Source organism: Trichomycterus rosablanca, chromosome 19 (assembly GCF_030014385.1).
Source record: "Trichomycterus rosablanca isolate fTriRos1 chromosome 19, fTriRos1.hap1, whole genome shotgun sequence".
Taxonomy (NCBI): Eukaryota; Metazoa; Chordata; class Actinopteri; order Siluriformes; family Trichomycteridae; genus Trichomycterus; species Trichomycterus rosablanca.
Window position 1 is genome coordinate 27,870,437 of NC_086006.1, and position 13,797 is coordinate 27,884,233.

A 13,797-nucleotide genomic window follows, 5' to 3' on the forward strand; every position below is an offset into this window, starting at 1 on the left:
TTATTCTGAGTCTGTATTGAAAATACTGGTACACACACAACACCAGTCAAAAGTATTTGTACTGTCCATTTTATCAGCTCCACTTACCATATAGAAGCACTTTGTAGTTCTACAATTACTGACTGTAGTCCATCTGTTTCTCTGCATGCTTTGTTACCCCCCTTTCACCCTGTTCTTCAGTAGTCAGGACCCCCACAGGACCACCACAGAGCAGGTATTATTTAGGTGGTGGATGATTCTCAGCACTGCAGTGACACTGACATGGTGGTGGTGTGTTAGTGTGTGTTGTGCTGGTATGAGTGGATCAGACACAGCAGCGCTGCTGGAGTCTTTAAACACCTCACTGTCACTGCTGGACTGAGAATAGTCCACCAACCAAAAATATCCAGCCAACAGCGCCCCGTGAGCAGCGTCATGTGACCACTGATGAAGGTCTAGAAGATGACCGATTCAAACAGCAGCAATAGATGAGCGATCGTCTCTGACTTTACATCTACAAGGCGGACCGACTAGGTAGGAGTGTCTGATAGAGTGGACAGTGAGTGGACACGGTATTTAAAAACTCCAGCAGCACTGCTTTGTCCGATCTACTCATACCAGCACAACACACACTAACACACCACCACCATGTCAGTGTCACTGCAGTGCTGAGAATCATCCACCACCTAAATAATACCTGCTCTGTGGTGGTCCTGTGGTGGTCCTGACCATTGAAGAACAGGGTGAAAGGGGGTAACAAAGCATGCAGAGAAACAGGACTACATGGACTACAGTCAGTAATTGTAGAACTACAAAGTGCTTCTATATGGTAAGTGGAGCTGATAAAATGGACAGTGAGTGTAGAAACAAGGAGGAAGCTTTCAGACCCTCTAATCAGTAGAAGACTCAGATTTGGGCAGTTTATCCCTACCGTCATGGTCATCTTCAGGTCTCATCACACATGTTTTATCAGGTTTAAGAATAAGCTTTGGTTTAAGCTTTGGTTTGGGTCTTTTTGATGATGAAATATGACATTGCACCAGTCTGACTCTGGGAAGGGAATATATTGTTGGGGTGTTTCTGTATTTTTGTCTGCGATCCATTTTTTATTGGAAAAACCCTGACTTAGAGGACACGGGCTGAGCTGAGATCATACAGGATTCATTCAATCTGTCTCCATTATTAAAATCCTGCTATAAAGAGACATTGTGTGCTTCCACCAATTTAGACTTAAGACTTGTACTTCGGTTCTGTGAATTCATCAGGACTCTGTGATCCACTCTGATCCATTCAGACCCAGAAGTATATTGTAATATAAAATAATATAAAATACGTAGGAGTTTCTCCACGGCGCCGTATTTTATAAAGATTCTTTCATTTCCTTTTTATCCTCAAATAGCTCAATTTAACGAAAAAGAAAGATCTGCGTCATGGATCCATGAACTGCTGCAGTAAAACTTCTGAACAGGAACCAGAACAGCCATGGACGACTCAAACCAGCTCAGGGGGGCAGCCGTGGTCTTTGATTCCAAATTGTGGTATTTTAAGTACCTCAGTTGTTTGTTCATTTCAAGACTCGATGGGAAACATAAAAAAAAAAAATGTATACTGCAAAGCTTTTTTTAAAGGGTTGTGGGGATTTGGTGCCACACAAACGCAGCGAGCACAGGGCGGGAATGAAGCTCAGACACTGTGCCAGTCTATACCATAGCAACCGTTTGGCAACAACCTAGTAACCACCTGAAACACCATATCAACAATCTCATATCAACAATCTAGCAACCACCTGAAACACCATATCAACAATCTCATATTAACAATCTAGCAACCACCTTAAATACCAGATCAACAATCTTATATCAACAATCTAGCAACCACCTGAAATACCATATCAACAATCTTATATCAACAATCTAGCAACCACCTGAAATACCATATCAACAATCTCATATTAACAATCTAGCAACCACCTGAAATACCAGATCAACAATCTTATATCAACAATCTAGCAACCACCTGAAACACCATATCAACAATCTTATATCAACAATCTAGCAACCACCTGAAATACCATATCAACAATCTTATATCAACAATCTAGCAACCACCTGAAATACCATATCAACAATCTTATATCAACAATCTAGCAACCACCTGAAACACCATATCAACAATCTTATATCAACAATCTAGCAACCACCTGAAATACCATATCAACAATCTTATATCAACAATCTAGCAACCACCTGAAACACCATATCAACAATCTTATATCAACAACCTAGTAACCACCTGAAATACCATATCAACAATCTTATATCAACAATCTAGCAACCACCTGAAATACCATATCAACAATCTCATATTAACAATCTAGCAACCACCTGAAATACCAGATCAACAATCTTATATCAACAATCTAGCAACCACCTGAAACACCATATCAACAATCTTATATCAACAATCTAGCAACCACCTGAAATACCATATCAACAATCTTATATCAACAATCGAGCAACCACCTGAAACACCATATCAACAATCTCATATCAACAATCTAGCAACCACCTGAAACACCATATCAACAATCTTATATCAACAATCTAGCAACCACCTGAAACACCATATCAACAATCTTATATCAACAACCTAGTAACCACCTGAAACACCATATCAACAATCTTATATCAACAACCTAGTAACCACCTGAAATACCATATCAACAATCTTATATCAACAATCGAGCAACCACCTGAAACACCATATCAACAATCTCATATCAACAATCTAGCAACCACCTGAAATACCAGATCAACAATCTTATATCAACAATCTAGCAACCACCTGAAACACCATATCAACAATCTTATATCAACAATCTAGCAACCACCTGAAATACCATATCAACAATCTTATATCAACAATCGAGCAACCACCTGAAACACCATATCAACAATCTCATATCAACAATCTAGCAACCACCTGAAACACCATATCAACAATCTTATATCAACAACCTAGTAACCACCTGAAACACCATATCAACAATCTTATATCAACAACCTAGTAACCACCTGAAATACCATATCAACAATCTTATATCAACAATCGAGCAACCACCTGAAACACCATATCAACAATCTCATATCAACAATCTAGCAACCACCTGAAATACCAGATCAACAATCTTATATCAACAATCTAGCAACCACCTGAAACACCATATCAACAATCTTATATCAACAATCTAGCAACCACCTGAAATACCATATCAACAATCTTATATCAACAATCGAGCAACCACCTGAAACACCATATCAACAATCTCATATCAACAATCTAGCAACCACCTGAAACACCATATCAACAATCTTATATCAACAACCTAGTAACCACCTGAAACACCATATCAACAATCTTATATCAACAACCTAGTAACCACCTGAAATACCATATCAACAATCTTATATCAACAATCGAGCAACCACCTGAAACACCATATCAACAATCTCATATCAACAATCTAGCAACCACCTGAAATACCAGATCAACAATCTTATATCAACAATCTAGCAACCACCTGAAACACCATATCAACAATCTTATATCAACAATCTAGCAACCACCTGAAATACCATATCAACAATCTTATATCAACAATCGAGCAACCACCTGAAACACCATATCAACAATCTCATATCAACAATCGAGCAACCACCTGAAATACCAGATCAACAATCTTATATCAACAATCTAGCAACCACCTGAAACACCATATCAACAATCTTATATCAACAACCTAGTAACCACCTGAAATACCATATCAACAATCTTATATCAACAATCGAGCAACCACCTGAAACACCATATCAACAATCTCATATCAACAATCTAGCAACCACCTGAAACACCATATCAACAATCTCATATCAACAATCTAGCAACCACCTGAAACACCATATCAACAATCTCATATCAACAATCTAGCAACCACCTGAAACACCATATCAACAATCTTATATCAACAATCTAGCAACCTACTAGAAATACAAGGAATTTTTTAGTCTACACAGGAACATAACAGAGAAACGTTTTATATTTCTACACATTATTCAGTAACGTAACTATAAGGTGAAGCTTTCTGTCAATCAATCACAACTCCAGATCTTTCAACATCCAGTGTGAATGTGTGTCCAACAAGCTGTGTTTGTGACCTTCAGTAAAAACTATTGTACTGTTGCGTGTAATCTTCTCATCTTCAATCTTCAGCATGGAATAACTGGGAGAAGAAATGAAGCCATTTTCATTTGTTAATTGACGATTATTAAACATTTCTTTCTTTCTTTCTTTCTTTGGGCTGTTCTGATCCACAGTTTTTAAGTGGGCTGCCCTTCCTGACGTAAACCTGTTATTTCTATCCGGGCTTGGGACCTGCACTGACAAGTGAACCTCATAATGGCTAGGCTGTCTCGGTCACCGCCTGCCCCCTAGGACATCAGCCAATCTTGTCTATGCAGATGCCCGACCATTTAAAAGCATGGCTAAGATTCAAACCCTAGATCCTTATTTATTCTCCTGACTCTCGGCAGTAATGGGCTAGAGTATGTGGACCCGAGCGCCCACAGTTAATAAATAAAAGATCTTATGTTTCAGGCAGAGAATCCTGAACATTCTGACTTTATTTAAGGATTAAACGGACCGTCGACGGGAGAGAAAAGAAACATCTCTCGTCACCACCACATAATCACGCCGCTTATGTTTCCTTAATAGAGCCTTTTATTACTCACTGTTCCATGATGCCTCCAAGCTTTTTCTAGGAAAACCATGTAGGAGGGTGTGTGTGCGTATGTATGTGTGTGTGTGTGTGTGTTTCCAGGAATAATGACGGAGTGGATTCTCAGTTTAACCCTCACACACCTGCAGGACACTCGGCCACCACATTATCGGCTCTAATTCTGGAAGCTGGTTCATGATAAACCACGTCTCCTCTGTACTGTTTATGATAAATACACCGAGAGGGAAACAAGCAGGACTCACTGTTTTTTAATACTTCATATTTTATTATTCACTATATGGCCAAAAGTATGAGGACACGGTTCCTGATTGCTGATTTAGCCACATCCACGGCTAATAGGTTTATAAACCTCCAATATTTGAGGAAGGTCTTTTATTTTCTAGTGTGACTGATTTCCCTGGAATCACCGGGCGCAGTGCAGTAACACACCCCGTATGGGACATTAAGCCATCACTAGGGACGGTCACCCCCTGCCCCGTCCAATAATGTCTGTATGTAGACGCCTGACGACCAATTCGGGATTCGAACCCTGGATCCCAGAGGTTGTGGGCTGGCGTAACAGAAACACTGGGAGGGTGGAAACACACACTCACAAAATCACTCACACACTCACCTAGGGACTGTTAATCTACCTGGTGTATAATTTGGTAGGTGTACAAACCTCCAACTAAGAAGAAACGCAAACACAGCAAGAACATGAGCCCTCAAAAACAGTGACTAGAGGCGTTTATGTGTGTGTATGTATGCATGTGTGTGTGTGCACATGCATGTGCGTACGTTTTCTCAGACGTTTCAACAAATGTATGTTTCTTAGAAGGACAATTCTTAGTGTCTCTCCTACCTTTATCTTCACTAACACTTCAGACTCTCTAAGATCTCTCACACACACATAAAATGTCTAGAAGCAACAACAGCTCACACGCCACACAAGCTAACAGCTAACAGAACATGTTTGAAATTCCTTCGTCCTTGTTAGAAAGCCATTAATGAGTTCCATTCTGCCCCTGGAAGCAAGATCTGCACAAGAACAATTCAGTAGGAGCTTCATGAACCCGGTTTTATTAGCTTAGCCGCTGCACACAAGCCTAAGATCAACATGCACAATGCCAGGTGTCTGCTTAATAATGATAATAATGAAAAATAATGATAATAATGAAAGTCCAGTGGCCTGCACAGAACCCTGACTTCAAGCTTATTGCACACCTTAACAGGAGTGTCGTTTGTGCCAGACCTTCTCATGAAACATTATGGGTACAGATTCCCACAGACATAATACAAAATCTTCTATAAGCTTCTCAATTCCGGTCCTGTGGACCCACCATACCCACTCCAACACACCTGATTCATCTGATCAACAGGGTATTTCCTGCTTCAGCTGCTTGGAAACATGCTGATCGGTTGAATGAGGTGTGTTGGTACAGGTGGGCATCTAAAACATGCAGGGTAGGTAGATACTTTATACTGAGTGGCCTCACAAACAAAAGCAAACAAAAAACAACCTAAATACTTCATACTCATGCACATAGTTTATTTATAAAGTCATCTCATGGTAAACATGGTAAAAATGATCATTATCTTACCTGTTGCTCGACACTCGAAGTTCTACATCACCAGGAGAAGCGTCGAACCCATTTCTACTTCATTTTATTAGATGAAGACGTGTAGTGTGACATTAAATTTAAAAAATAGAGTTTTAAGGGACGTTTTAATAACAGAAAATGATTCATTCTACAGTACAGTGGATTAAATACAATCAAGAGTCATTTAGAACGCCACAGTGCATTTCCGTTCAATGTTACACTCTTCGTGCGCCATCTAGTGTTATTCATTATACCTGATATTCATCCTGGTCATGGTCGCTGTGGGTCTAATTCTGCAAGCAAGAGGGCAGGAAACACGTCGGACAGGTCACCAGTCCATCACAGGACATTTAAGGCCATTTGAAGAAGCTCCAGTTATCCTGACTGCATCGTTGGACTCTTGGGGCGTCATTACTTGGAACTGTATGACTTGTTATACATTCAAGTCTGTTTTAACACAGTTTAATCCTGGTCAGGGTCGCTGTGGGTCTGATTCTTCAAGCAAAAGGGCAGTAAACACCTCGGACAGGTCACCAGTCTATCATAGCACACACATACACATTTAAGGCAGGTTTAGTAGCCCCAGTCTTTGGACATTTGGAAGAAACCAGAATACCCACAAGGAGAATATGCCAACTCCACACAGAAAGGACCCTGGCTTCTCAGCCAACCTGGCTTCTTTATTGCTATCAGAAAAGAGAACATGCCAGACTCCACACCTACAGTGACTGTGGGCAACCTACTGGTCTGACTGCGACCCTGACCAGAATAAAGCATTTAGATTATAAAGCCACTGATACCATAATAATATAAAGTATGCCATTAATTATAGTCCGGCTGCAAGATGCTACAGCTCGTAGAGTGGGTGTGACACAGCAAGTGCTGGGAACCTGGGTTCGAAGTTTGGCACGTTCTCCCCGTGTCTGTGTGGGGTTTTTTTGGGGAATGCAGTTTTTTTGCCATAAGAATGCAAAAGGTGGATTGGCTGCTCTGAACAGCCTCTAGACAAGACAAGGTGATGTGCTGAGTGTATTTCTACTTTGGACCAGGATGAAGAGGATGGTAAAAATAAATCATATATAAATTATGTATTAAAATAAACATCTACTTTACATTTCTATAAAGTGAAATTGATTTTATAACTACAGTATATACAGTACGTACTGTATATACACACTGCAAACCGTCTTGTATAGGGTTGCCAGATTGAGGATTCAAAATCCTATTATGATAATGATCACCTTCAAAGGAGTCCGAATTTTCTCGAACTGGCAACCCGGCAGCGCTTCCGTGATGTACTGATGTAAATACAGTATCTGCAGCAGCAGTCTGAACGTTTATAATCTTTGTGATTTTATGTACTGTTTTAATCAATAGTTTATAAAAATGTTTATTTTATTTGTGTTTTATGATCAGTAAGATAGGAGGAGGGATTATCGTGCATCTGTCTGCTTTTACTGCGAGGCTCATGTAAGTCACATGATCTCATGTCATCTATTTATTTTTGCTATTTTACACAAAGCTGATCAAATCAAGGCATTTTATTAGAAATTGAAATCTAAAAAGTACATGTATAAGAGGATCTCTTTTAAAATCTGAATTATTATGTTTATTGTATTTAAAATTATTGTATGTTTTGTTTATTTGGGGTGTTTTAGCTTGTCTAAATACTTTCAGTTTTAATTCATCGCTGTTGTTTAGCTTTAATTCACGTTATTTTTATTCTGTTTCCTTTATTTCATCATGAGCATCAGTGTTTACATCAAAACCCAAATTAGGAAAGTTCTACATGCACATGTCATTGAAGTCTTTGCATTTCAGTGATTTCTGCAGCAGTTCTGTTGCTGTGACTGAATTCTGTGTATTTGTTTGTTGTTGATGTTCTATAAATCCTGATAGGACTTAATCTGCTTATTCATGTTTATGATTCACTTTAGTTTGTGCAGTTGTACCCTAGTGGTTAAGGTACTGGACTAGTAACTCGAAAGGTCACTGGTTCAAGCCCCACCGCTGCCAGGTTGCCACTGTTGGGCCCTTGAGCAAGGCCCTTAACCCTCCATTGCTTAGACAGTATACTGTCACAGTACTGTAAGTTGCTTTCGATAATAAGCGTCTGCTAAATGGCAAAATGTAAATGTGAATACTCTGTGCCCACATGGATATTTAAATTATTTATTTATTAGTTGGGTGGCACAGTGGCTCGGTGGGGAGCACTGTCGCCTCACAGCAAGAAGGTCCTGGGTTCGATTCCCAGGCCGGGCGGTCCGGGTCCTTTCTGTGTGGAGTTTGCATGTTCTCCCCGTGTCTGCGTGGGTTTCCTCCAGGAGCTCCGGTTTCCTCCCACAGTACAAAAATATGCAGTCAGGTTCATTGGAGACACTGGATTGCCCTATAGGTGAATGGGTGTGTGTGTGCCCTGTGATGGACTGGCACCCCGTCCAGGGTGTTACTGTGTGCCTTGCGCCCACTGCAAAGCTGGGATAGGCTTCAGCAGCCCAAGTCCAAAGACATGCAGTCAGGATAATTGGAGCTTCTTAAAATTGCCTTAAATGTGTGTGTGTGTCTTGTGATGGACTGGTGACCTGCCCGAGGTGCTTCCTGCCGAATTGATTAGACCAACAGCGACCCTGACCAGGAAGAACATGCCAACTCAACACAGAAAGTACCCAAAACCGTTCAACCGTCCGGACTCATTAGGATGATGGTTTGTCTCGTTGTTGTTATGTGTGCTCTATAATAGGTGCAGTCAAACTAGTCTTATTTATATGGCCACTGAGAAGTCACCAGCTGTAGTGGCCCTCATACAAGGAATCATCTGAGATACTGTGTGGATATTATATGTAAAATTTTAGACACAAAAGTGTGTATTCCAGTCGTTCAGTCACAGTAAAAGCACAGTTGCAGAAATGACTAAAATCCCTGAATCCCTGAAGTGTCGTAGAACGCTTTTGTTTCCCTCCTGACAGATTTTCCATCAGACCAGCCCTCCTGCTGATGACTGGGAGCAGGGCGACCATGTGGGAGTCATATGAACACCGAACATGAGGTGCGGACACGTCCTGAAGGAAACCCAGCTGGCGGAGGAGTCCCGGCACTAAACAGAGCACAGGGTACCTGATTCGTCCCGGTGTTGAGACATGAATACGACCACCGCTCCACCCCGGCCGCCCGGAGGAGACGCGGCCCTGACGTACGTCCTGCTCCCTTTCTTCATCGTCACCCTGGCCGGGATCGTTGTGGCAGTGGTAGGTTTGTGTGGTGCTTCTATGATTCTGATTGTTTCAGTGTTTGGAGGGGTGGAGGGGTTAAACTGAAGAGCGCATCATCACATGATCACCAAACTCATATTAAATCAGGAAGCTAAATAATTAGAAGAGAAAGACGCTTTTATTTACTGAATATTTCTTGCCTTGCCTGCTGAGCCGAGTTGTGTGGGATGGATAAACGAGTGCTCCAAGTTTTAGGTTCATTTATTTAAAATGTGTAAAATACGTGTGAGATTTTACTGAGGTTAAGATGTGATTGTCCTGTTTTGCAGGTGATGTACGTGAGGAGAAAGCAAAGGTAAATGTACAACACACACCACCGTTCACAAGAGCGAAACTCTTCTGTACTTTTACTCATCAAATGGGACGTCCCATTTAAAAAAAACACAGTCTATTAGAATAGTGACCTCTCTGTGATATTTTCAGCTCCTGAGAGAGCTTTTCACAATACTGTGGGAATTTGTGCCCGTTCAGTCAAAATATGGCAGCATTTGTATGGCTGGGTGCTGATGTTGGCGTTCCGGTTCATCCCACAGATGATCAGGGTTCTGTGCAGGACACTGGAGCTTTTCTTCAATGTCTTTATAGAGCTCGCTCATGCTGGAACAGGAAAGGACCTTCCCTAAACTGTTGCTGCAAAGTGGGAAGCATATCATTACCCTCATATAATTGATTTATTACATCTTTTAGCGACTGCTGTGGCTGAAACACATGAATTCAAAAATATTATTTGTGCAGAAGCGTTTGGGTGGCCCAGCCATCTGATGAGGTCCGGGTTGAATCTCATATATGCTATTGGCCGGCCAGGCGCCCACACAGACACAATAATAAGTAGGGCAGTTGTAGCCTAGCGGTTAAGGTACTGGACTAGTAATCAGAAGGTCGCTGGTTCAAGCCCCACCACTGCCAGGTTGCTGCTGTTGGGCCCTTGAGCAAGACCCTTAACCCTAAATTGCTCACACTGTATACTGTCACACTACTGTAAGTCGCTTTGTAAATGTAAATGTAATAATAAGAAGAAGAAGAATGCCTTTATTTCTCATATATTCACATACACAAGTACAGTACAATTATATTATTTTTCCGCAATGCTGGGGTCATCGTACGACGCCCTTGGAGCAGTCAGGGTTAAGGGCCTCGCTCAAGGACCCAACAGTGGCTGCATAGCATAGCCTGGATTTGAACCGACAATCTTCCGATTGACCTCACAAAGCTCTACACACTAGGCTAGGCTGTGCCTGAGGGAGAGAGGGAGAAACAGGTTGAAGAGGTTCCTCACGCAAAGTAGAGCATGGCTATCCATACAAGATACTGCTCTCTGTCAGACTCCCGTCTCTAGCAGGGGATTGTCTTCAGCAGCAGAGGAAGTTACTATATCACTAGATTAGAAGGAAAAGGGCAAAGAAAATTTAATAAATAATAATAAATAAAGACCTTGATGTGGAACCTCATGTTGGCTTGTTCATGAAATAGCAGGTTTGTGGAATCTGTTGATTCATTTTAAATAATTGTAAATGATTATATAGCGATTACAGGAAAGTCCTGGCCACGGACTTCACATCGTTTTCCTGTATTTTTAGGATCGACCGGCTGCGGCATCAACTGCTCCCGGTTTACACGTACGACCCGTCTGAGGAGCTGAATGAAGCGGAACAGGAGACGCTGTGGAGAGAGGACGGCAACAAGGTTCACGCAGATTTTACTGTCATGTCGAGTAGTGGAATGTTGATTTAAGACTTGAGGAGCGTTTAGAAGATCTGATACCTTCAGAATCTCTTAATCAGCACGTGTACACATTTTTTATAGCATGTCTGTGCAGATATTTCCACAACGTTAAATAGTTTCAGTAGATTTTAATTGTATGAGGGGTTTTAGGTGCATTTTAAAACCTAGTAACAGGTCGTTTGGTTGCTTAGGTGATTAGAAGTGACCGCAGATTGGACACGAGTTGGAGGGGCGTGTGGTGATCCGGCTCTCTTTATGCAAGCGGCCGTTTATTTACAATCGGGGAATTGGAAATGACTAAATCTGGAAATGAATCCACATCTGAATCTTGTTATTTCTGGCCTGTTGCAGGGCTGGAGGACGACGTACCAGCAGTGGTGGCCTCTTCTTCCCAAAGATCCAAACATTTAACCAAGAACTGTGGACTGGAGCCACTCAGACGGTCAGATCTGTTTCACTGACGGACTCGAGAGCTTCACTTTCTGTTTCACACACACTGACCGACCCGGTCACACCGCTGTCCGTTCACGCCTCTTCGTGAAGCGCCCGTGGTCAGTTACATGCTCTGCCACTGCGGTTTTTGTACGCTTGTGCACTCCAAGCTAAGCTAAGCTAACTCACTGAATGTAATTTTAGTTTCATTTGTGGAATTTCACATACAAGGACCTGATGGGTTTAAACCTTAAGACCTTCCGATCGTGGGCGTATGAAGACCTGTACCGTATGAAGCCTTTCTGTCATCTTGCGATTAAACTGAATGAACTCACGAAGAAGCGGAGTCTGTTCATGTCGGGACTACACTCATTTTTATCTATAGATGGTCATTCTGACTCCACACAGACGGGCGTGGCTTTTTGCCCAAATACGGATTCAAATGCACCTTTTAAATGGTTGTGTAACGTCCTCCTGAACACAGTTATAGATGCACTGCACATAACGAGGGCTTGTTTGCAAGTGTTAGTGTTTATATATCATCCTAAAGCCCCCCCCCCCAATTTAGCCAATATTTACTCATATATATACAGTATATATACAGTATATATATACAGTATAGTATATATATATATATATATATATATATATACAGTGTATCACAAAAGTGAGTACACCCCTCACATTTCTGCAGATATTTAAGTATATCTTTTCATGGGACAACACTGACAAAATGACACTTTGACACAATGAAAAGTACTCTGTGTGCAGCTTATATAACAGTGTACATTTATTCTTCCCTCAAAATAACTCAATATACAGCCATTAATGTCTAAACCACCGGCAACAAAAGTGAGTACACCCCTTAGTGAAAGTTCCTGAAGTGTCAATATTTTGTGTGGCCACCATTATTTCCCAGAACTGCCTTAACTCTCCTGGGCATGGAGTTTACCAGAGCTTCACAGGTTGCCACTGGAATGCTTTTCCACTCCTCCATGACGACATCACGGAGCCGGCGGATATTCGAGACTTTGCGCTCCTCCACCTTCCGCTTGAGGATGCCCCAAAGATGTTCTATTGGGTTTAGGTCTGGAGACATGCTTGGCCAGTCCATCACCTTTACCCTCAGCCTCTTCAATAAAGCAGTGGTCGTGTTAGAGGTGTGTTTGGGGTCATTATCATGCTGGAACACTGCCCTGCGACCCAGTTTCCGGAGGGAGGGGATCATGCTCTGCTTCAGTATTTCACAGTACATATTGGAGTTCATGTGTCCCTCAATGAAATGTAACTCCCCAACACCTGCTGCACTCATGCAGCCCCAGACCATGGCATTCCCACCACCATGCTTGACTGTAGGCATGACACACTTATCTTTGTACTCCTCACCTGATTGCCGCCACACATGCTTGAGACCATCTGAACCAAACAAATTAATCTTGGTCTCATCAGACCATAGGACATGGTTCCAGTAATCCATGTCCTTTGTTGATATGTCTTCAGCAAACTGTTTGCGGGCTTTCTTGTGTAGAGACTTCAGAAGAGGCTTCCTTCTGGGGTGACAGCCATGCAGACCAGTTTGATGTAGTGTGCGGCGTATGGTCTGAGCACTGACAGGCTGACCCCCCACCTTTTCAATCTCTGCAGCAATGCTGACAGCACTCCTGCGCCTACCTTTCAAAGACAGCAGTTGGATGTGACGCTAAGCACGTGCACTCAGCTTCTTTGGATGACCAATGCGAGGTCTGTTCTGAGTGGACCCTGCTCTTTTAAAACGCTGGATGACCTTGGCCACTGTGCTGCAGCTCAGTTTCAGGGTGTTGGCAATCTTCATGTAGCGCAACAATTCGTCTTTTAAGATCCTCAGAGAGTTATTTGCCATGAGGTGCCATGTTGGAACTTTAAGTGACCAGTATGAGAGAGTGTGAGAGCTGTACTACTAAATTGAACACACCTGCTCCCTATGCACACCTGAGACCTAGTAACACTAACGAGTCACATGACATTTTGGAGGGAAAATGAC

General features: G+C 41.9%; 1 protein-coding gene across 1 annotated transcript; it reads left to right on the forward strand.

Annotated features, from left to right (window-relative positions):
- The first annotated feature begins 7,628 nt into the window (after positions 1-7,628).
- Positions 7,629-12,106, forward strand: smim29 (small integral membrane protein 29). The gene is made up of 6 exons (XM_063015881.1): positions 7,629-7,657; positions 7,771-7,824; positions 9,321-9,599; positions 9,893-9,918; positions 11,201-11,306; positions 11,697-12,106. Exons 3-6 carry the CDS (start codon positions 9,492-9,494, stop codon positions 11,754-11,756), a joined length of 300 nt encoding a protein of 99 aa, XP_062871951.1. The 5' UTR covers positions 7,629-7,657; positions 7,771-7,824; positions 9,321-9,491; the 3' UTR covers positions 11,757-12,106.
- Positions 12,107-13,797: the final 1,691 nt, after the last annotated feature.

Excerpts from the sequence above, each read along its gene's own strand:
- smim29 (XM_063015881.1), top strand. The coding sequence starts at position 9,492 with ATGAATACGACCACCGCTCCACCCCGGCCGCCCGGAGGAGACGCGGCC. Across the intron at positions 9,600-9,892 it reads CCGGGATCGTTGTGGCAGTG|GTGATGTACGTGAGGAGAAA; the intron begins GTAGGTTTGTGT and ends CCTGTTTTGCAG. Across the intron at positions 9,919-11,200 it reads TACGTGAGGAGAAAGCAAAG|GATCGACCGGCTGCGGCATC; the intron begins GTAAATGTACAA and ends CTGTATTTTTAG.